The sequence below is a fragment of the Haliotis asinina genome, chromosome 3, assembly GCF_037392515.1.
Source record: "Haliotis asinina isolate JCU_RB_2024 chromosome 3, JCU_Hal_asi_v2, whole genome shotgun sequence".
Taxonomy (NCBI): Eukaryota; Metazoa; Mollusca; class Gastropoda; order Lepetellida; family Haliotidae; genus Haliotis; species Haliotis asinina.
In genome coordinates this window covers 14559163-14581887 of record NC_090282.1, presented here as the reverse complement: position 1 = coordinate 14581887, position 22725 = coordinate 14559163, and the positions used below count along the sequence as shown (strand labels likewise).

The 22725-nt window shown below is 36.7% G+C and overlaps 1 protein-coding gene across 4 annotated transcripts in view; it reads right to left on the bottom strand.

Moving 5' to 3' along the window:
* LOC137277520 (pumilio homolog 1-like) overlaps window positions 1-13703 on the bottom strand; it is a 39869-nt gene extending 26166 nt beyond the window's left edge. For all 4 annotated transcript variants that reach the window (XM_067809288.1, XM_067809289.1, XM_067809291.1 and 1 more), the window contains exons 1-3: window positions 13600-13703; window positions 13105-13359; window positions 12872-12934 (exon numbers count right to left, since the gene is read on the bottom strand). In XM_067809288.1, coding sequence (XP_067665389.1) covers window positions 12872-12934; window positions 13105-13329 — 288 coding nt within the window. In that variant the 5' untranslated portion in view covers window positions 13330-13359; window positions 13600-13703. The remainder of the gene's footprint in view (window positions 1-12871; window positions 12935-13104; window positions 13360-13599) is intronic.
* Between the last annotated feature and the right edge of the window lie 9022 nt (window positions 13704-22725).

Here is a 22725-nt window from a genome sequence, read left to right as displayed (position 1 = left end):
GCGTATCCCAACAATCTCCACTATTTTTCATATTCTAACAAAAGCAATTTTGAAATTTACAGAACACATTTCAACACAAACAAAAAGTTTTTCATATGGATGTTTTTTTCAGTCATACCCCACTTTGGCAAAAAGCTCATGTGATGATGCATGAAGAGTAACAGTCTACTAGTTTGCTGGCTATTGTGTGTTGTCAGAAGTAGTTGTCACCCATAGTCTCATTTGAGGGACATGAGAGTTAGGCTGACTGAGTTTGATTACCAAGCACAAAATTGTTTTGAGTGAGGTCGACTTCTAGTTAACTAATAGTCAGCCGTGAGGATCAAATGTAAATGATGCAGCTTTCATTCATTCACCCAGAACCGTTACTACTTATGTAACATGTGCTACAACCAAGCCTCCAGCTGTAAGCCTCCAACACTTGAAACAGTACCCCTAAATACCCTGATTTCCATCATAAAAAAAATATGTGCAGAAAACAAAAATAAATGCTAACATTATATTTTTTTTCTTTGCAAATGTTTGTATATGGAACATGAAGGTACTGAATCAAAAATACAACTATCAGCTACAGAATTCATGGAGGTTCTTGTTTTCTTGTAATCAAACTTACTTTCAATCTACAATGCCCACTTTTCTGTCCTCCTCTTGTATGCAAAGAGGTGCTTTATCTGAATTTGAATCTTGATAATATCCATGTGGGCATTTTAACATTTGTTTTGAGCCAAGCAACAAGTTTCTGAAAGGACTGAGATAGACTATTAAAACAAATAGCCTCAGGCCTACATCAGCCTTCTGTAGATTAAACAGTCGCACACAGTTAGACTTCATATGGGAATTATCTTACATTCTGATAAGGACAACACATAATCCCTTGTCTAAATATGGAAAAATAGTAACTGATTAATCATCCAGTTTTCAAACTAATTAGTCAATGCAAAACCTACCCTCTCATGCAATATACAAAAGATTTAACAGAGCAAGATGCCTGCATGGAAAATAGTATGTTCTTCAGTCATGAGTAAAGTTCCATTATTTAAATTATTTTATTTCAACAATACATGTAACAGAAAAAAACAAAAAACAAAAACAAACTCTTAAAACACGCATAAACACACTGATGGGTCACTTCAGGTTAAAACAAACTAATTCCCCTCTCCATGTCAGAGACTGACAAGATAGATAATGTGTCAAAAATGAATCATGACTAACAAGTATTCCACATGTTCTTGCGGTTATTTACAAGAAACATATGCAAAACAAATGATTGGATGATATGCTCTTAAATGGTTTTGAAGGAAATGAACTGTTGTGCTTGATGGAAACTTCCCCCACCAGTTCATTGTTTTCCCATAATCTAGTATTTCTGCATTTATCTTTAGTGTTAAGTTTTCCTTGAAATGAATAACATTTATTTTTATACAATACAAATAACAGCACACAACATGAATTCTGAGTACCCACCAAATCAAAGAGAAACATTGCCTCTCTCTCCTTCCACTATGACATAATCCTAGCTAGTAATTTATCCCTCCAGTGCTGAGTCAGGTTGCCATGGTAACCAGTGTCATGTCTTAGTCATACAATGGACCATTTTAACTTAAGGCTGCTGCACCGAGCATGCATTTGTCAAAAATCAATTTATCGCTGGGGATACTTGTGATGGAGGGATACAAAGGCGAGGAACACATCAGACATACTAATTTTGGAAAATCATCGAACTTTTAAAACCCACTATTAGATCAGACATGAATATACCTTGCACATTCACTTTTCACTACAATTCTAAGTATTTTAAGATCATCATGAAACATGTCCATGACAAGTATTTACAAGTAGGTGCTCCACAGATAGGTAAGGATTTTAACCACTTGCCTTCTTATTTGGGGTTCAAACTAAGGGGGAGAAGGGAGAGGAGGAGGAGGGGAAGACAAGTAAAATATATTTCAGACAATACTGGGATATCTTATGTTCATTTTTCTTCAATTTCACAGATATATTACCGATGCAATATCAGCATTATGTTAAGTGCAATTCTGTTCCAATAAGCATCAAAGCCTTTTCCTCTCTAAGGATTTATAGTCACATTAATAAATTCTTTGTTCGGAATAAACACATGAGCATGAGTTTTTTCACACACCAACAACACTGAATAAAAATCTAAATCATCACGACTAATAACCATTCATGTATGAAATGTATCTGAATAGAGACAGCATATTCCAAAGTTTCAGTATAGTGGCATATGTATTTATAAATATATATTTTTGATGCATTTTATCTAACATGTCTGTCTGAACTGCAAAGTTCAAAGATTGCATTTGCTGAAAGGCAGACAGCGCACTCTTTTGTCTGGACAAGACAATCCAGTGACTGACAAATCCACGCACATGATCACACACTATGTACTATTTCACAGGTAAATAGGGAAAACATTTCAGATTGTTAATTCACCTCTCTTTACAGGTCACAAACTACCAAAGCAACAATCATTTTTTCAAGATCCAAGTCTGATACATTCGAACTGATATTTTCAGTGGACTTAGAAAATATATCTTTATACTAATAATTTATTCTGAGATAGTAAAGACACGCATAAAACATTTAACAACCCATTTCAATTTTTGTAATTGTGCAAGAATGACTATTAATGCATAATGGGTGAGTATGGTTTTATGTTCCTTATAGCAATATTTCTGCAATACCATGGCAGGGGAAAATCACAAATTGATTTTACACACTGTACCTATGTGTGATTTGCATGCACTGCTTCTGCATCATGACCAAATGCCATAACCCAAAGGCTAATTCCATCACCAGTTCATGTTTGTCAAGAGCAGTAAAGGTGTCTACTAATGAGTGAAAAGTCTATCTCAACCAGGAAGATTAGTTTGTTCCTAACACAGCAAGCGAACAAACGTTAAGAATTGTTTCAGTTTCTTCCACTGATACACGAATGCCTACTAAAAGCTGCAAAATTTGCAGTGGCATGGGAATCTGCCCCACCTCAGATATGAGCGAGTTCAGTCTCATGCCATGTTCAGCAATATTCCCGCCATATTATGGCAGGAAACAACACGAGAAATAGGCTTCAGGCATTGTACCCAAAGCTTGTCTTCCACCTGAAGAGCAAACACTCAAACCACTTGTCAACACCATCATGGATATGAATGTTGTCATCCTGGTAGGGATGAATAAAGCACGTACTTATCAAACTTTATCTGTATACATCCCAGATGGTTTACTTGTTCTATACAACAACAAACTAATCCTATAATAACATGAACCAAGAGTTTACGCCATACTTCTGAATGACAAAACTAAAACATACATTAGAAACTTGACCAGTCCTTCTGCAAGCTGAAAAAGGTTCAAACGAAAAACTATCGGTATCAGAAATTCAGGCTGCATGACATAGCATTGTACTCGAATTGCATAAAACAATGTTCATGCTGTTGATCACTGGACTATCTGGTCCAGACTCGATTATTTACAGACTGCCGCCATAGAGGTGGAATATTGCTGAGTGAGGTGTAAAATACACTCACGCATTCTAAAAGACAACAGTTCAACGTTTTAATGTTCAGGACAGAAATCACCAATGAGCTGTGTTCAGTTTGAGAAAGATTGAAGTTATGTACCAAAAAAGGTTAATTATATTTGCATGAGCTGCAAATCAACATCTTAATCAATGGGCTTTTTTCTTGTTGCTGTTGATAGCTGTGTTTTGATCTGCAGAACAAAGTGGACATAGTGACTAGTCTTGCAAGGCATAGCTGACGAAACATGACATGGATGTCAAAACCATTTGTGAATTATAATTAACTTTTTCTATTGTGTGGCCCACAGGACTGATAATATCGATAACATTTAGACCAAAGTTTGGAGCAAAATAATGGTATCGGGAATGCACTAAGAAGGAAATCGCTATCTATTCTTAAATACTGAAACTTAATGGATGCATTGTGCTATGTTATGACTTGTGACAAATGTACTTCATGCATGTGGATTTTTTGTTGCATTAAACATTGTCTGTCAGTGACTTGACTTACATGATTGTACAAAAGGATGGACATAGTATTCTATGGATAACTTTTATGAATGCTGGGGTTGATTTCAATGATCAGTTTATACAATTTATTTAATGACATTCTGAACACATTTATTAAAAGTAGTTGGACCACTTGAAATCGTTTCTTGATGGTCTCAGAACCTTGTTATATCATGCATCATAACTAATAGCATGGTGAAACTTTGGGTCTTGATCGTTTTATCAACAGCCTTTCTGAATGACACATAAACCAGGTTTAATAACTATCAACTTTGGTTTCCATTACATATCTTAAAATGCAACGAAAATACAAAGACTGGGTCGTATGAATGCTTTACGTGTTGCGATAGATTACTAGTGAGTGAACATTATCCCTCACAAAGTACTGAATAGTTTAGTTTAACACCACAGTGATTGATCATAAGTTGAGCAAGTCAATTATGGGGAACTGAACCCAGCATGATGAGGTAACACGTTAACCCAAGACTACCCCACCGCTCACTGATCATAAGGTTCATCATAGTGTCTAATGGTGTGTACATTCTGTATAGGAGCTGGTTCATCATGTCTTACAATGCACATATGCCATACATACAAGTATACACTCAATCATTGTTCTGGGGATTCTGGTTCTGAACATTTTGTCACTGAGGCATTTCATTAGGCAGTCAGACTAAGCAAGTGAGCAAGCTTAGTTATTTTAGCAATATTCCAGCAGTATCAGGACAGAGGACTCCAGAAGTGTGCTTCTCACATGACTGACACCAGCGTCTCTGCATGACCAGTGACTACTTTACTCTCTAGGCAACTTTACTGCCTGTCAAACTCAGGGATGTCCAACGTATAGTGTGTAGGATGTTGTACCTTAGTTATGCCAATCACAAGACTGTCTGGTTCAGAGTAAGTGAGTTTAGTTTTACACCGCACTCAGCAATATTCTAGCAATATGGCTGCAGCCTGTAAATTATCGAGTCTTTTACCACACAATTCAGTGATCAACAGCGGGTGCATAGACCTGCACAATTGGTAACCGATGACAAGTGTCTACCAAGGAGAGAGTCTGACTCCCAATCCTGTTAGTCACCTCTTACGACAAGCATAGTCGCCTTTTATGGCTAGCATGGGTTGCTGAAGGCCTATTCTACCCCAGACCGTCTCGGGTCTACAAGATTACTAATTACTGTAAGGAAGATTACTAATTACTGTAAGGAAAAGAACATAGTGTCATTCATCATTTCTGAATGTAATGTAATGGAAAAACATGTTTCACTTATATCTACATTCCATGCACAATATATTCTGTGTGTGCTCTGCACGTAAATCGTTTTATGTTCTTGGTAGTTATGTTTGTAAATAATTTTGTTCTTGGTAGTTATGTTTGTAAATAATTTTGTTCTTGGTAGTTATGTTTGTACATAATTTTGTTCTTGGTAGTTATGTTTGTAAATAATTTTGTTCTTGGTAGTTATGTTTGTAAATAATTTTGTTCTTGGTAGTTATGTTTGTAAATAATTTCCTTAATTCCCATGAAGTTGAGGAGTAACATCGTCCTTTTTGACATGGTGGAAAATTAGTGAATCGCTTGACCTCCAACCTCGCAGGCTTTTTTCACATTGTGTATTTTTTAACTTCAATGTAGAATTTACATTTTTGTTAATTTGTTATTGTAAGTCTATACCAAAAGGAATCAGAATCTGCTAAGTTGTATTTTGCAAGTGACCATTAAAAAAACAATGACGACTTGTGGGCATGTGAACTGATGGTTTGTGAAACAACAGGCAACCATAGACTATTTTCGACAAGAAAACAAAATAGATGTTTATCTCGGCTAATTGTACTTGCAAATAATGCCAAAATGTTATGAAATGTAAGGAATTTTTCAAATTTTATTGGAAACCCAGTACCTCCTCTCACGCACACTTATGATTCCAAAGACAATGCGTCTTAGGAACACCAAGCTTTTTTTCCCTGCTGTCTACACTGAACGTAATGCCAAAGTGTACATAACCATAATGTTAAAGGTCACATGCAACGTAAAACACAACTTTGCAGATTCTGGTACCTTTCGGTATGCACTTACTGAAGCAAACCATAAAAAATGCCAATTCAACCTATAAAGTGGAAAAAAACGCAATGAAAAAAAGCCCGCGAAATTGGAGTTCAAACGTTTCACTAAATTCCCCCCAGCGCTGGGGGGAAAACTGGTTTCAACAGCTGTGATGCGCTGCGCTCATAACGCATGCGCAGTGAATAGGTTCGCGGAGCTTGAAATAGTATGCATGACCAGTGTCTGAGGTCGTGAGCAGTAGTCTACTCTTGGTTGTGTACATAAACAAGTAAATAATCTACTCGTTACGTAAAACAACTTGTTGATTGTGGTAAGCAGTCTCTGTCTCAGAGAAAGCTCAGTGTCTGGTTTATTCACACCTATATGTCTGACTGCCTGCCTGTCTGCTAAAGACAACATGCAATACACAGCTTTAATCATTGACCACATGCAATTTGAACTTAACACCTATCAGACTATACGACATAAAGAAAATAAGTTGATTTATGACTCATGCACCCGAGTCCCGTGTCTGCCACATTATGTAATTAGGCACGTGTGATACACATGACATATTTTTATGTCTGTGGGTTGCAAACAAACTACATTCACTTTTTTCGGATGACTGGATCTGACGGAAACTTGTGCAAACTCTTGTCAGTTTCAAGTCCTGCTTTGTACTTGGACGAATGACAGATTCCAGCCACGCAGTAGTTAACCATCTCTACTGACATGATTTTTTTATTGGATCGAGGGCAAATTCAAAGAACATGTATTTTCTAAACCCAATATCTGTATAAACATTCTTCATGGATAACAACTTCTTTTCGTGTATATGATTTTGTTTGACAACAGTATATGAATCCATACTGAAACGACGCATCAAGTACACAAAAAGAAGTTGTTATCCATAAAGAATCTTACTTTCTTGTGACTGGCTATACTTCTAAAATGCCCATCAAACAGATCATCTTTCTGTACACACAATCAGCCCTCAGCATATCAGCAAATGAAACAGCCAATCGGAAGCCGTCGTTACACTTGAGTGCATATCCATCCACTATGACTGGGTTCGGTCTCCCGAGGGCTTCGTTTCGGGGGAAGTAAGCCCAAGTACAAATTATTGCACTTTTGAATCGCGATTTTACGCTTATAATTGTGTTTATTTGTTTTTTCAAAAGCAGCAATGTATATTATATGTCATGAATAAGTGATAAATGTGTTTTAATTATGTTTGATTTTTTGGTTGCATGTGAATTTAATACAGCAGTCAAAATAGCTAGTTTATGGTACTTGAAGCCTTCACATAAATGAGGTAAAATCTCTGTGACAGACTCAAAATTATCATCCATCACCACCAGACCTGCTAGCCCTGTTAATTTTTTGATTGAGTATGAAAGTGAGACTTATTGATGGGTCATTTTCAGCAGGATGCCTGCTTGCAGCAGTGTTCACGGATACTGTCTGACCCTCTGACAAATCTGGCAGATTCACCAATGGTCAGATACAGTGAGTGTGAGTTTAGTTTTATGCTGCACTTAGAAATATTACAGCTATATGGCGGCAGTCTGTAAATAATCTAGTCTGGACCAGACAATCCAGTGATCAACAACATGAGCATCAATCTGTGCAATTGGGAACCAATGACATGTGTCAACCAAGTCAGCGCGCCTGACCACCCGATCTCGTTTGTTGCCTCTTACGACAAGCATAGTTGCCTTTTATGGCAAGCACGGGTTGCTGAAGGCCTATTCTACCCCGGGACCTTCACGGGTATGGTCAGATAGAAGTCTACAACCAACCAGCCCTGGTGCCTGACTGTGTATTTCACTATAATTTTGCCTGAAGTCGTCACATGCACCCATGTGTTTGCTGTTAATAAATTTTACACTCATTCATAATTTCAGTGCTGTCATTAGAAATGTTAAATGTGAGATTCTTGAGAGGCACTGAAACATGTGTATAATTTTTATTCTGTGGGTCCTGTGAATTTTCAGTTGGTCAGACAGTCTTCTGAAAATTGCAGGACCCAATGTCCTGTTACTCTGAAACACCATTCATGAACACTGCTTGTAGATGTATTGATAACCTAAAAATATCAATCTACAATAGCTGTGCTAATCGGGAGTTCCAGGGATTCATTTTCTGGGACACTGACAGACAAGAATATTATATTAATGTTTAATTACATTACATTCAGGGGTTCAAAATCCCATCACCTGACGTCCAGGACAAGTCACTTTTCACTTCGGGCAATCAAATTATAGTATCTTACTTGTCCATGGGCTACAAGTAACGTAATTTCTGCAAGCATTTTCAAACTGCAAATAAACTCGGACTTCATTTCATATCTGCTCAAAATGTAGCTCTTTAATTTCTTAATGATAATAAAGTACAATTGTCTTTCTTTGCTATTTATCACTTTTCGATACATAGTCCAGCAAAACATTAACATCAAATACCAGTTTGATTTATTCTTTCTTGATTACATCATGATTTTGTTATAAAAATCAGGGCAAGTGAAAAATTAGTCAGGACAAGTTACTTTCTTTAAGTCACATGCCTTGTGGCAAGTGGCTTTTAAAAAGAAATTTGAACCCCTGACACTTCTTTCTCTTCAAATTCATGATGATGTCAATTTGAAATTGTTGGACTGGCTTTAATCAAGGTTGGTTGGGTTTCACAAGAAATTTTCAGAGGACAAGAATTCTGATTATCATCCAAACTGTCTGCAACTTGTTTTTTAAATAGCGCACTGCATATGAAGGTAGATAAGTCGGACTCATATGTAAGCTGCGGTGCTTATTTGAACCAGCATCAAAACAGTATGTACTATATACAAGCCTTACCACCAAACTTTGTTCATCTTATCAAGAGATTGGAAATAGTGTGTTATCAACAAATCTGTATTTGGGTACACAATTTAACCCTGTTGTTAGTCTTGTCTCACAACAAAACACATTGTCTGCTTGCATTTGAAATCTAGATTATTAATTTCATTGAAAATATCTTTGAATAATGTTTGTACTGATTGCAGCCAAATCATATGACTCTGATACTTGCATCTTCAGTCTACATTATTCACAGCAATCACGTTAATTTTGCGTCTACTCACTCTTGAAGTATAGTTGCTAAAAGTGGATACTTATGTGTCTGGGTGAAGATTGTGATCTGGTAGACGAAAAACTTGCAATCTCTTCTAGTCGGCTCACATTTGAGGTCCTACTGGTAGAGACTGATTGCAATCTCTACTAATAGGATCACACATGTTTCACTAAAAGTCATATTTGTAACATGGACAATTAGATGTCAACAAACTATTTTCATGGATGAAGCAGCTAGATCATGCAAAACCACATCGGCGATGGGTCAAACTGTTTCATGTACAAGACATCTGGCAATACACTGTCCTGCACCATCACATCAGTTAGGATAATAATATTTTACATTTAGAAACCAAACCTGCAGAAAAAATGACAATGCTAGAATATTTTTCTCGGAGTAAAATAACAGTTTCAAATATTCTTTTCCAGATCAGCACATCAGAAATCATGTCTGATGTCATTTTTAAGCCATCCAAAAAAACAAAAAGCTTGAAGAAAGTGTAACCTTTTATGGTCCTCGAAATCCTGAATCATATTGGGTAGTTACTGTCAGATTTCCACCCCAAACCCCTCCCAAACTTGTCAAAGTCCTGAACATGTTCAATTCTAACTTCTCTTTCAAAACCATTTAAACCATGTGTCCTGATCTTTTATAAATTTGTCATCTTTACTTGTGGAAGTCCATTTAAATGCTATATCACCATCCTCGGTATCTCCTGGTTATACATTCTAATAAGTCTCCACTATACCCTGGATGCACCTACAGCTCAGCCTGATAATTTATTACCTCCCTTCAAGGCCTTGGCCGTGTTTTTTTTAAAAATTCATTCAGGTGCCTACAGTGGGAAGTTAAGCGAACCAATCACAACTCACTTTCCCTTTTTATATTATCTAACCGATTAAATTTGGCAAAACAAACCATGCAGAGGTTCTCTGAAAGAGGTAGACGTTTCTGAATATATTTTTTAAAAGTTTAAAACCTATAAATTTATCTGTATGACTTCCCCAAAATCTGGTCGCACTGTGAGCAAACCTTCACAGCTATGACCACTACCTTTGTTGACACTGGCAAGTTCAGTTATAAGGGCGGCCCAGCTGATTGGCTACTGTGAGAACGCAGAGCCAGCAAAAGGAGGTAAAATTATCAGGCCGACCTACAGATGCATCCAGGATATAGTGGAGACCTATCAGAAAGTATACCTGAAGATATCAAGGATGATTCATCACTAGCTCTGTATCATCAACATTGTCAAAACCAGGGATGTCACGACACATGAGTTTCAGGAATCAATATGCATCATGATACCCATGTCACGATTTGATACATATCATACCTATTTGCACGGCGTTATTGCATAAATGTAACTTCTTTGAAAGGCATTTTAGAAGTATGGATAAGGGAAAACCAAGTTCTATGGATGGTCAACTTCTTTACTGCAATGCGTGCGACATTTCAGTTAGTCACATTTTAACACTAATATTTCATGTATTCAGTGTTTGTGGTTGGTTTGTAAGAGTGCGTGCAGACATAAAACAGTAAATAAGTAGTCCAAATCTTTAACGTGTGAAATCTTCATTACAATCATTTCAAAAAGATTTGGTTCTTCATATGTTGCTGTTTTAAGGTACTGTTTCTAATTAAAGGTTACATGCAAGGTAAAATACAACTTTGAAGATTCTGATACCTTTCGGTATGCACTTCAAATCACAAACAAATCATAAAAAATGTCAATTCAACCTATAAAGTTGAAAAAAAAAACACAATGAAAAGAAAGCCCCGAAATCAGAGTTCATACGATTCACTAAATTTTCCCCTACGCTGGGGGAAAAAGTAGTTTCAACTGCTGTGCTGCGCTGCGCTGCACCCATAATGCATGCGCAGTGAATAGGTTCGCGCAGCTTACAACAGTATGCATGCCTGGAGTATGAGGTCCTGAGCAGTAGTCTAATCTTGACTGTGTTAATAATCTACTCAATACGTAAAAATTAAATAAACTTGCTGATTGTAATAAGCAGCCTCTGTCACAGAGCAAGTTCAAAGTCTGGTTAATTGACACTCATATGTCTGCCTGTCTGTCTGCTAAAGACAATATACACAGCTTCAATCACTGACCACAATTTGAACTTAACACCTATCAGGCTATACGCCATAAACAAAATAAACTGATTTATGTCTTGTGCATCCAAGTCCTGTCACCGCCACATTATGTAATTAGGCAGGTGTGATGCTTGTACACATGACATGTCTGTGGGTTGCAAACAAACTACATCCATTTTTCTCGGATGACTGGATCTGACAAACTGGTGCAAACTTTTGTCAATTTCAAGTCCTGCTTTGTACTTGGACCAATGACAGTTTCCAGCCACGCAGTTGTTCATCTCTACTGATATGATTTTTGACTTGATCTAACGCAAATTCAGAGAACATGTACTTTACAAAACCCAAAATCTCTATATACATACTTTATGGATAACGACAATAAATGAAGTTGTTATCCTGAAAAGAATCTTACTTTCTTGTGACTTTATTTTAGGTGTAAAATGCCCATCAAATAGATCTTCTTTCTGTACACGCAATAAGCCCTCTGCGTATCAACATATGAACCAGCCAATTGGAAGCCGTCATTACACTCAAGTGTGCATCCACCCACTATGACTGGGTTCGTTTCGAGGGATGTAAGCATTAGTACAAAATACTGCACTTTTGAATCGAGATTGTGCACTTATAATTTTGTTCATTTGAATTTCCACAAGCAGCAATGTATATTATATGCCATGAATAATTGATAATTGTGTTTTAAGTATGTTTGATTTTTTGGTTGCATATGACCTTTAAGTAGATTAGAATTTCATGGGCATTATATACTTAAGACATTTCTAATTTGTTCAGAGCAAAACAAACATGAAATTTGATCTTTAAGTACTAGTCTACAAACTAAATATCTGCAAATAAAATCCAATTTTTTCAACAGTCAAAATGCTTCCTGCAAGTTGTAAATGATGTGTCAGCTTGAACAATTATCAGCACATTTTATTTTTTTATGAAGTCAGTCTTCAAAAGGCATTTGGCAATACGGCTTTGGAAACTTGGAAATAATCTCTCCAAACAAAAATTTACATCCATGAACCTTAGAACAATGGGTTTCTTGGAAGGGTGTACTGGATATTTACAAGTAACAAACACAGGATTCCCAGCGCCAATATTTGTGTACAGTCGGACAAGCTGGCTTCCCCAGACAACTAGTGCAACATCAACCAGGTGTCACAACAATTTTAAAGAAATTTTCGTCAAGATTACTTTCTCTCCCTCCTTTGACAGTTGGCATTATGTACTCTGTACTGATTTGTGTATAACCTCTTCACAAAATAACTTCACTTCTCGAGAAAAGAAGTTAATATTAGGGCTGAAAATGCCCGTTCACTGCACTATGCCATGGCACGAACTTTACTTGACCTAGAAAGTTTGTAAACACTTAGGGGAGCAATGAAGTCATGCAACATCATTTTCAGGCTCCAGACACGTAAAACAGTCTTGACAATACGTACGAACTCTTACTTAATGATACAAGGTTGCATATTTTTTCCTCCTTTTGTTCAAAGTTGTTGGAGCTTGCAAAGCCTTTGTTTGCTTTGTGTGAAAACCCAGGATCCAAAATGGCTGCCACTTACCTCACGAGAGAGTGTCAATCCATGGAAGTCTCTTTCTAAATCTTGAACCTGCATGCCTCTCGACTGCAAAAGTAAAATGTTATAAAATGAAGCGCGTATATTCATTGCGCAATAATACATCAACAGTGACCACTGACAGTACGTAAAACTGCGAGAAAAACACAAAAACAAATCCAAGGCATGCAGGAAGCCGCTCAAAAATGAAAACAAATGTTTCTAGAGTTTGGTATTACCTGTTCTATGACACTGTCGTCCCCAACTGCCCATCGCTTATTATTGTATCCACCCATAAGTTCCGTATCCGATTGGGGCCTCTGGAAAAAGTAGCCAACCATGGCATCGTCCTGCGATCGACTACCTGGTCCTTGGTTTTGTCTTATCCCCGCCATTTCTCGTGAATTTGTCAACATCCCTTGGCTGTCGTTCCAAGAAACTTCGTTCATACTTGAAACAGGCATTGACTGTTCATTCTAGCACTTTGCGTCAACCTGTGCAAGATGCAAATATAACGGAAGTTGAATATACTAGGAATGACTCGGTTTGCCGCTCCTTTCAATTATGAATTATCAACAAATAATAACATGGCGGGAGACAGCCAGGAAGGTGATTACGACGGCCATTACAGGGTGAATTTTGCCGCTTAGAGAAAAATAGCATCGGGTCACATACCCTCAGTTTCTACGTAAATGACAAATAAACATGCAGATAAAATACAAAATGATGCTAACCTTGATTGCATCGGATAAAGGTTGACCCAATAGGAATGTCTTACAATATGGCGAACGACATTTTGTCTGCGAAATGCATGTTGGGTACCATGTGGGATATGCATGACGTCATTTCGCGGGAGTTTCTGAATTACTAATTTGTAATACAAATTAGACACATTGTTCTACCAGTTGTGCGCTCCAGATTTTTATCTGCGAATGTGTTGGAATAAAATAACGTACTGTGTAATTATTTCATCGACAAATAGTCCCGGAATAACTGGAGTAAATGCCCGTTCTTGTTTCTCAAAAATCTATATTCGCATAAATTATTCGAATCCACTTCCGCAAACGCACTCGTGGTTCAGCTGGGCTTGCGAAACAGGAAGAAGGAAAACTAATGACTAATACAGAATACTTTATATCATTCTCTTGTCATGCTGATTTATATGTGAGATTCCATATATATTTACCTTTGTTGCAATTAAAACAAACTAACAGATGATTGGTAAAGTGTGTACGAACTGAAATGCTTAATATAGACTCAACGTTATGTTTTAAGTATATTGATGATGGTAGGAAAGATTTAGCAGATTTGTCCTACTAATAGGTAACGGGATGATGCACAGTATATTCGTTAAATCTTGACGTTGTTAAAATGAAAATAAATAATCATGAAAATACATAATAGTGCCTTACACACGCACTCTTTTACTCTCTAAACATATAGGGTATTTATTTATTTATTTATTTATTTATTTATTTATTTATTTATTTATTTATTTATTTATTTATTTATTTATATACATGTATATTTAAGAGTAAGAGAGTGTGTGTGCTTTCAATGACTTACTGAGAATAGTTTCGATAGACTCTGATAAGGCCTATCACAAGTTTGGGTATGCTTACTATGAATAGTTGTCGGTGCTACATTTTCACAGAGCATTTTCATATATGCACCTCAATGTCCGTTGTCTTGTCTGTAAGACGCACCTGCTAATAATCCATAACTGCAAAAGTCACTGTGACATACTCTTTATGACGTAACAATTTGGATGACGTCACACCTGAATGAAGCAGTAGGTGGACTGGAAAATGTAAACATTTTGCTCTTCACTGAATGAGGAATGTATTTTGTAAGAAAATCGTAAGCATGATGACTGCTGCAGATTGATCACTGCATATATGTCGTGCACAAAACTGACCATATTTGTTTTCTGTCAAAATATACAGAGGCACTCACTTTACTTTAACTGTTGTGAAATGTGTCTTTAATAGTATTTATATTCTTGGTTCCTAATTGTTATAGGAGACTCGTGGAGGTCCCAGTCAGGACTGATCTTCAGTAACCCATGTTTGCAGCAACGGGATCGACACAGTTATAGTGCGTTCGACAAAAGCGGACCGATGAATTGCAGTTTAACTCAAAAGATAATAAACATAAATTACTCAATGAAACGCAGATCATAATCAAAACACCATACCAACTCTGTGAGTTTTTTACAGAAATTTTGTCCTAAAAATAAAAATGCTGTTTAACAAACTATCATTAAAATACTGACACAGTTCACTGTTTGGTACGAGAGAGGCGTGCAGAGAAAGTGAAGCACGTGCACAAGTGCCGACAAAGCTACATACCTGTTCGCCCCTTTCTCTGAACTCCTTACTCGTAACAAATAGTGAACTGTTTCAATATTTTTATGATAGTTTGTTAAACAACTTTTTAAATATTCTTTTTGACAAAAATTCTGCAAAAACCTCATGGATTTGGTATGATGTTTTGATTATGATCCGCGTTTCGTTGAGTAATTTATGCTGATTAGTTTTCGAGTTAGATTGCAATTAATCGGTCCGCTTTTGAGCCAAACGGACTACCGTCTCGCTGACTTGGTTGACGCATGTCATCGGTTCCCATATACGCAGATCTATGCACCTGCTGTTGATCACATGATTGTCTGGTCCTGACTCGATTTTTTTGCAAACGGCCGCCTTGTATAGCTGGACTTTACCAGAACGCGGCGTAAAACTAATCTCACTCACTATTGCCATAGATAATGTAATGAGGTCTTGGCGATCTGTAGAAATATAACATATAGTTTGTCTTTATGATTTGCATGTATTTTACTGTTTCCACTTAGAAGTGCTTAGGAAAAGTCTTTAGACCTAGAATAATTGAATTTGATAGTGATATTTGTAGTGCACTCTGTGAGCATTACCTCGCGAATGGAGTTTGCCGCATTATAAATGCACATATTATTACTATTTTATTTCGGGTCGGACGGGAAGGTAAATGCTTGAAGTGCTGTGACATCATGTGCCAGCTCTCCATTTCCATAAAGGTTTGGTATGTCGAGCTGCATCTGAGAATTGTTGTGCATGGACGTCGTAGACTAAAATTTTCCGCAGGTGCATCAGCTCTTAGCGGACAGATCTGTGAAATAATGCAAGCGGATTCAGCTGTAGTGTTTATTGAGTATGATTGCCGATAGTTGTGCAGCAAACGAACGCTTTGTGAAATGGGGCATGTTGTGTGACGCGTCGCTCCTTCGATATGCCCCAAGCCCACGACATATCCACGATTATTGTTAATCTGTGGAAGTGTGAAACTGTGATGGTTGGTTTTGCATATAAATAGAACATATTACTCCAGCAATAAAATTAAACGGCATCTCCACATGCAGAGGTGTATCGTTTGTTGATCGCACTGCAAGTGCATGGATTTATGATTTTGTCCATAACATCGCTCAGTACCCATTTTAAGGACCTCCCAGGCAAAGGTGGGACAGTCTCCCGTTGTACAGAGTCGGTACGCAGAGTTAATGATACTGTAATACATAATCCACATGATCTGTACCCATCACATGCTGTCAGTCACGTAGTCTCAGCCATTGTAACTGAACCATATAATATTTCCCTCTCCACCAAGCCCTATCTGTACTGCAAACACTTTAAATGAATCAAGTCTAGATTTTTCCTGGCGAATCTACCATCTTTTATGGGCCTCTTTTCAAATTAAATGGAGCAGGTGAGTTGGGTTTTACTGCATTTACTGATATTCCAGCAATATCACATCGTGGTACACAAGAAATTAGCTTCACACATTGTACCCATGTGAGGAATGCAAAGAAAAGAGTGAACCACTGGACTGCCCCACTGGCCCCAATATAAAAGGAATGTTCTACTCAATTTAGGCACACTCAGAAAATAAGGTTAACTTGTCAGTCAGGTCACTGAGCTGCTTACCAGATCCCTGTTTTCCTTCACTGACATTATGATCATGGACGCTCATGCATGTTAGGAGTCCAAATTCAGAGTAGGCCTGCAGCAATCTAACTGTGGTTTTCCTTACACTTGTCAGACTGCAGTGATCAAACTTTGTTTTTTCTCTCACACAAAACAAAATGCAGTGATCAAACTTTAGTTCCCCTCATGTAAATCGAACTGCAGTGATCAAACTTTGATATATTCCTCTTACATAAAAAGGACTGTAGTAATCAAACATTGTCTTTCTCATCAGCTGGGATAAAGGGACAGCTGTGATCACATGCTGGCCTTCCTTTCTCATCAGAAACACTGTGTTGATCGAATTTGGGTTTTCCTCTCACATGAAGTAGACTGCAGCAATAAAACTTTGATTTTTCTCTCACACCAGTCAGGCACCAGTATTCAAACTTTGATTTTCCTCTCACATACGTAAGACTGCAGTGATGAAACTGAAATTCCATGTCACAGACACCCCCTTCCCCATCCTCTTCACACCCATATTCTTTCCAAGCCTGTATGCTCAGTTCAGAAGATGGCGGTAAATGGCTCCAAAACTGCTGATGCATTGTCATGAAATACTCATTCAGTCACAAAATAAATTGTTTGTTTACATAACTTATTTCACAGTATTTTGAAATAAGTGACCAGTCAAAAAAGTTATCAAATTTCTGTGTTTTCAACTGTTCAAATGAACATTTCAATATTTTTCTACGCCAGTAAATACCAGTTTAGACAATCATATCTTCACACTGAAAGTGACACAGTGTAACCCACAAATTATAATGTTCATGGATTATTCACATCATATTTATTTCACCAGCTGTCAAAATAGCAAATAATGTGAAAACATAACAAAACTCTTGTTATACAGTAAGACAAAAATCAACAAAAACAAATGATCATCCATGTTTGTAAGAACAGCACAAAAATAGAAGAACCTGGACGATATATACTACTCAAGCTAAGTTAGACAATAAAGATTCTTCAATATGTCTAAAGTGGAAGCTGTCAAAACAAGCATCTGTCCAATCCGGCAAGTTGTCAACATCAGCATAAAATCTCAGTCCTGTGGCATGTACATTTATCATCAGCAGTCCACTCTGGCACATCGTCTTAATTGGATTATTTCTTCAGTCCCAATGAGTGCCAATTTAAACAGCTTCCATTGTGTAAGTAACAGTAACCTGACATAACATGACAAATTAACTACAGTTCTATGACAGAGTCAGGTGTTCCCTAACATACTTTGAGTAGTATATATTACATGCCTCTGTATGTATCAAACCATACACAGCAGCATGAGGTAGAAACGTATAAAATCTCATAAATATTCATTCATAATTACTACCTGCTGTTACCTTCTTTAAAAAAAATAGCTAAAAATTAAAACACTTGTCTTAGATATTCCTTTGCCTATGCCAATAAATAACATTAAGGTTTTTGAAAACATGAACAAATTTGTTCCGATAAAACATACCTATGTTACTGAAAAAATAGTAAAAGAAACCAAATAATACACATAGTGTTATTTACTTGTGTTGCAAGTGGTCAACATCAATAACAATCCCACTGAAGCACAAACATAGCCCAGTGCTGTGTATTTACTAGCAATGCACCAATCGAAAGTTTGCCACTGGATATATTTGTTGTCTGTTTAATGTATTTCCTTTCAGCAGGATGGCTTTGCAACAAACATGATACCATATTACTGCAATCTTTCACACTCATGATAACAATGAAATAATTTGGAATAATTTCCTCCATGATACATGCATACAATAACAAACTGGTCCCCCTGAGTAGTCCTTGCTACATTTGTTACTACAGCTACTACAACTATCACCTACAGCTAGTACTACCATAGCTGATATCACTACAAAGTCTGAATCTATCCTCAGATAGGAGAGGTGCTTGCATGTATACTCATGAAAACAAATAAGGGAACACCTAAAAGTACAATGTTCCTTTATTCTTTTCCAGGTTTCTTTACAAGGTATGTATTGCACTGTGGGTGAAATTCTGGAAATATATAAAGGAACACTTCTCCGTTCATGTGTTCCCTTATTTGTTTCCATGAGTATATCATCAAAGACATGTCGTCTCAACAGTTGTGCATCATTGATACTTATAACTGATAAAACTATGTAAAAATGAATATTTTTGGTATAATCTGACCTCCAGTCTTATTGGTTTTCAGAATAAAATGTGCAGCAAGTAGTTAACAAGTGTATGAGGGAACTTTCAGATACAGCATTACCAGCATAACCTTTACGCATCAGTATAACATATAAACAACCAATAATAGTTTTCATCCTTCATTTTAAACAGGGTAAGGTATTATACAGTTTACATATATCTTTCTTGTCTCTGGATTCTTAAAACATCTGTCTGTAGATTGAAAATATATCGAGGATGAATTTCCATGAAAATATTTATCACATTGTAATGTTCCTGAGAGGTTAAAACAGGAAACAATTTTAACACAACAACAAAATACTGAAAATTAAATACTGAAACAAATATGTATTTTTTTTGCTATTTCAGACAGTCACCTTATATGAATGAAGAAGGCAAAAGGCGGTTCATACAAAGAAAGGCGTTTGGATTTGCACAGACTTAAAGTGATAATGGCTGTATTATTTATAATAATGAAGAACATACAATTTTCTAACCATCTGCATGTCTAACCAACACATACAATATGACCAATGAATACGACTGAGGCAAGAATATGCAAGTATTAAAAGACCAAAATGCTTTTAAGTTAAATTGTAACTTCTGATTATGATTCTTCAATTAATGGAACATAATATCTGTATTTCTAGAGCATTACATTTACGTAAATTTATTCACTGGTACATTCAAAACAACAGAAAACATAATATTTTGAAGATATAACATATATTTGGACGCTTAATTGGCAGTACATCATATTTAATTCTACCCTTAGTTTTATGAACTAGGAAATATGAAGACATAACTCCAGAGCATCAGCACCAGAAAATCATTTATCAAAATCAGATCAAAAATTATTTTAAAGGTCACACGCAACTAAATAAACAAACATAATTAAAAACACAATTATCACTTATCCATCACATATAATATACATTGCTGATTGTGAAAATTCAAATGAACAAAATTATAAGTGTATAATCGCAATCTAAATTGCAATATTTTGTACTTGGGCATACTTCCCTCGAAACAAAGCAACTGGGAGATTATTCCCCATCAGAGCGGGCGAGTGTGCACTCAAGTGTAACAAAGACTTTTCATTGACTGGTTCATTTGCCGATACGCAGAAGGCTCATTGTGTGTATGATTGGCATTTCAGAAGTATGGTGAGTAATAGGAAAGTAATTTTTTGTTATGGATAACAACTTCTTCAAGAGTGATAACAGTGTAAGAATCCATACTTAAAAGTCACATCATATACAATAAAAGAAGTTGTTATCCACAAATAATGTATATAGAGATGTTGGGTTTTGCAAATCATCACATACAATTACAACATAAACTAATCAAGGCGAAACAAATTTGGGTGTCAGTAACTTATGTTTGTGAGTGGATCCAACAGATCTTAAATCATTACATGGAACATTATGCCCTGGATCCTAGAAGATGATACACATTGCACAACCTAAAACTATACAATGTCTTGCGACTAACAAATGCATGGGGTATATATATCTTGGTATAGAAGTTGGAGTCAACAGGCATTAGTTCACATAATATCAAAACAGTTGGAGAAAATAGGTGTGCATTCATACATTGTCTCAACAGTTGGTGACAATAGGTGTCTGTTCACATATTACCTCAACAGTTGGAAACAACTGGTGTGTGTTCACATACTACCCCAACAGATGGAGATGTGTGTGTCCATGTATCACCTAAATATTTGGAGACAACAGGTGTGTGTTCATATATCACCTAAGCAGTTGGAGACAACAGGTGTGTGGTCACATATCACCTCAACAGTTGGAGACAATAGCTATGTGGTCACATATAACCCCAACAGTTGGAGACAATAGGTGTGTGGTCACATTTTACCCCAATAGTTGGAGACAATAGCTGTGTGGTCACATTTTACCCCAACAGTTGGAGACAATTGGCATGTGGCTGAGTATTGTCCTTGGCTGTGCTCTCCAAGAGTGCAGAATTTCAAGCCGGAAATCATTTCAAGAAGTGTAAGTAAGTACAATGTGGTTACATGATGGTTGCAGTGGGCAGTATTCCAGCTGTATCAGTGCATCCTGTATGTTATCAAGTCTATACAAGACAATCAGCTCAACACGCAGGAACAATGATCCTGTGACTGCAACATAACATCCAGTATGTCATGTCTCAACAACTCTTGTTGGATCAGGGACATTTCTGTTAGGTCTAAGACAGGTCAAAGGTCTACCCAGGTACCCTATCCTACCCAGATACCTGTTGTTTTAATCCTGACATCAAATTTGCAAGAAATGGCAATATATTCTTTAGCTTGGAGGCTAAAATTTTGAGTACTTCAGTATCTTAACCACGTATCATTTTCAAAAGAAGTCACTGTACATTATGTCCAAATCTACAAATACAATACAACCTTACAATCATGACAGAATAACATAGTACATTGTTTAATCTATTTGTCACATAATCATGACAAGTCTGGGCATTGAGACTGACACTCATTACCCTCATGTCCCGGGTACCTGGGATACCTGTCCCAGCCCTAATTACTTTTTAATTCCTTTTGGGGATTTACCCACAGGCCCCCATCTATTTGCAAGGATTATAGATTTAGAAAAAATATATAAAAATTGAGATCCCCTCCCCTCCCGACTCAAAATGCTACACCATATAATACATCATGACAAAACTGGACACTTAGGTGTACCCGATCTGCATGCTTTGCTGATCACTGCGCTACCATAGCATGCAATCAATTAAAACTCTATGTACACATAATCATGGTTGATTGGCCTATTGACCACCACTCATGACACCTGCCTATGAGTTATTGTTATTTCTGAAAGCTGACTGAGACTCAAATTTGACTATCAACTAAACGATCTTGCAATATTTATTATTTTTTTCAATTCTTGCAACAATATGAGGGTCTATGGATCTACCTGGAAAACTACCCATCTTGTTTAATGCCACTAAACACCCAGATGTCAAGTCAATGTATACAGACGGATGTTGTTGTTGATGCTGCATGGCTGTCTTTGAGATCAATCAAGGTAAAATGTCAGAACTGGGACAAAAGCAGCCTGTTATAATATACTGGAAAAATGGTGCCGTGGATAAATACAGGAGCACATGATTATAAGAAAACCTACAGGCATTAAAAGTGTTTCAAAACATTTGACTGAGTTAAATACATCTCATATACACAACAGATTTATCACACAACTGGTAGTTATCGACAGAGTTACATGGACAATGAAAAGAAGAATATGAATAAATACAATATTCTGAGTATGTTTAGGCAATATAAATACAAGATATATATATATAATATATATATATATATGTGGTCTCTGTATAACTAGAAATGTTGCACACATTAAACAAATTAACTTCCTTGCAATATACATTTGAGACATTTCATTGTCTGTTTCCCTTTTGTTCATTTATCATATGTGTATGCTATAACTAAGTGTATTTAACCATCAAGGGCTCAGCAGCATATGGGCACTGTTGCTCATCTTAGGCGGCATAAGAGAGACATCAAGTTGATATGCTTGCAGGGATTACAGAGGGTTGAATGTTATATGAAAATATATAAATACATGTATTGCTATGTCACAGAAATGTGTGTTTTAAAATATGTCACTAGCAGTTCCACCTCTGAGTGAAATTCTGACAAGTGCCAATTGTAGGACATATATTCTGATC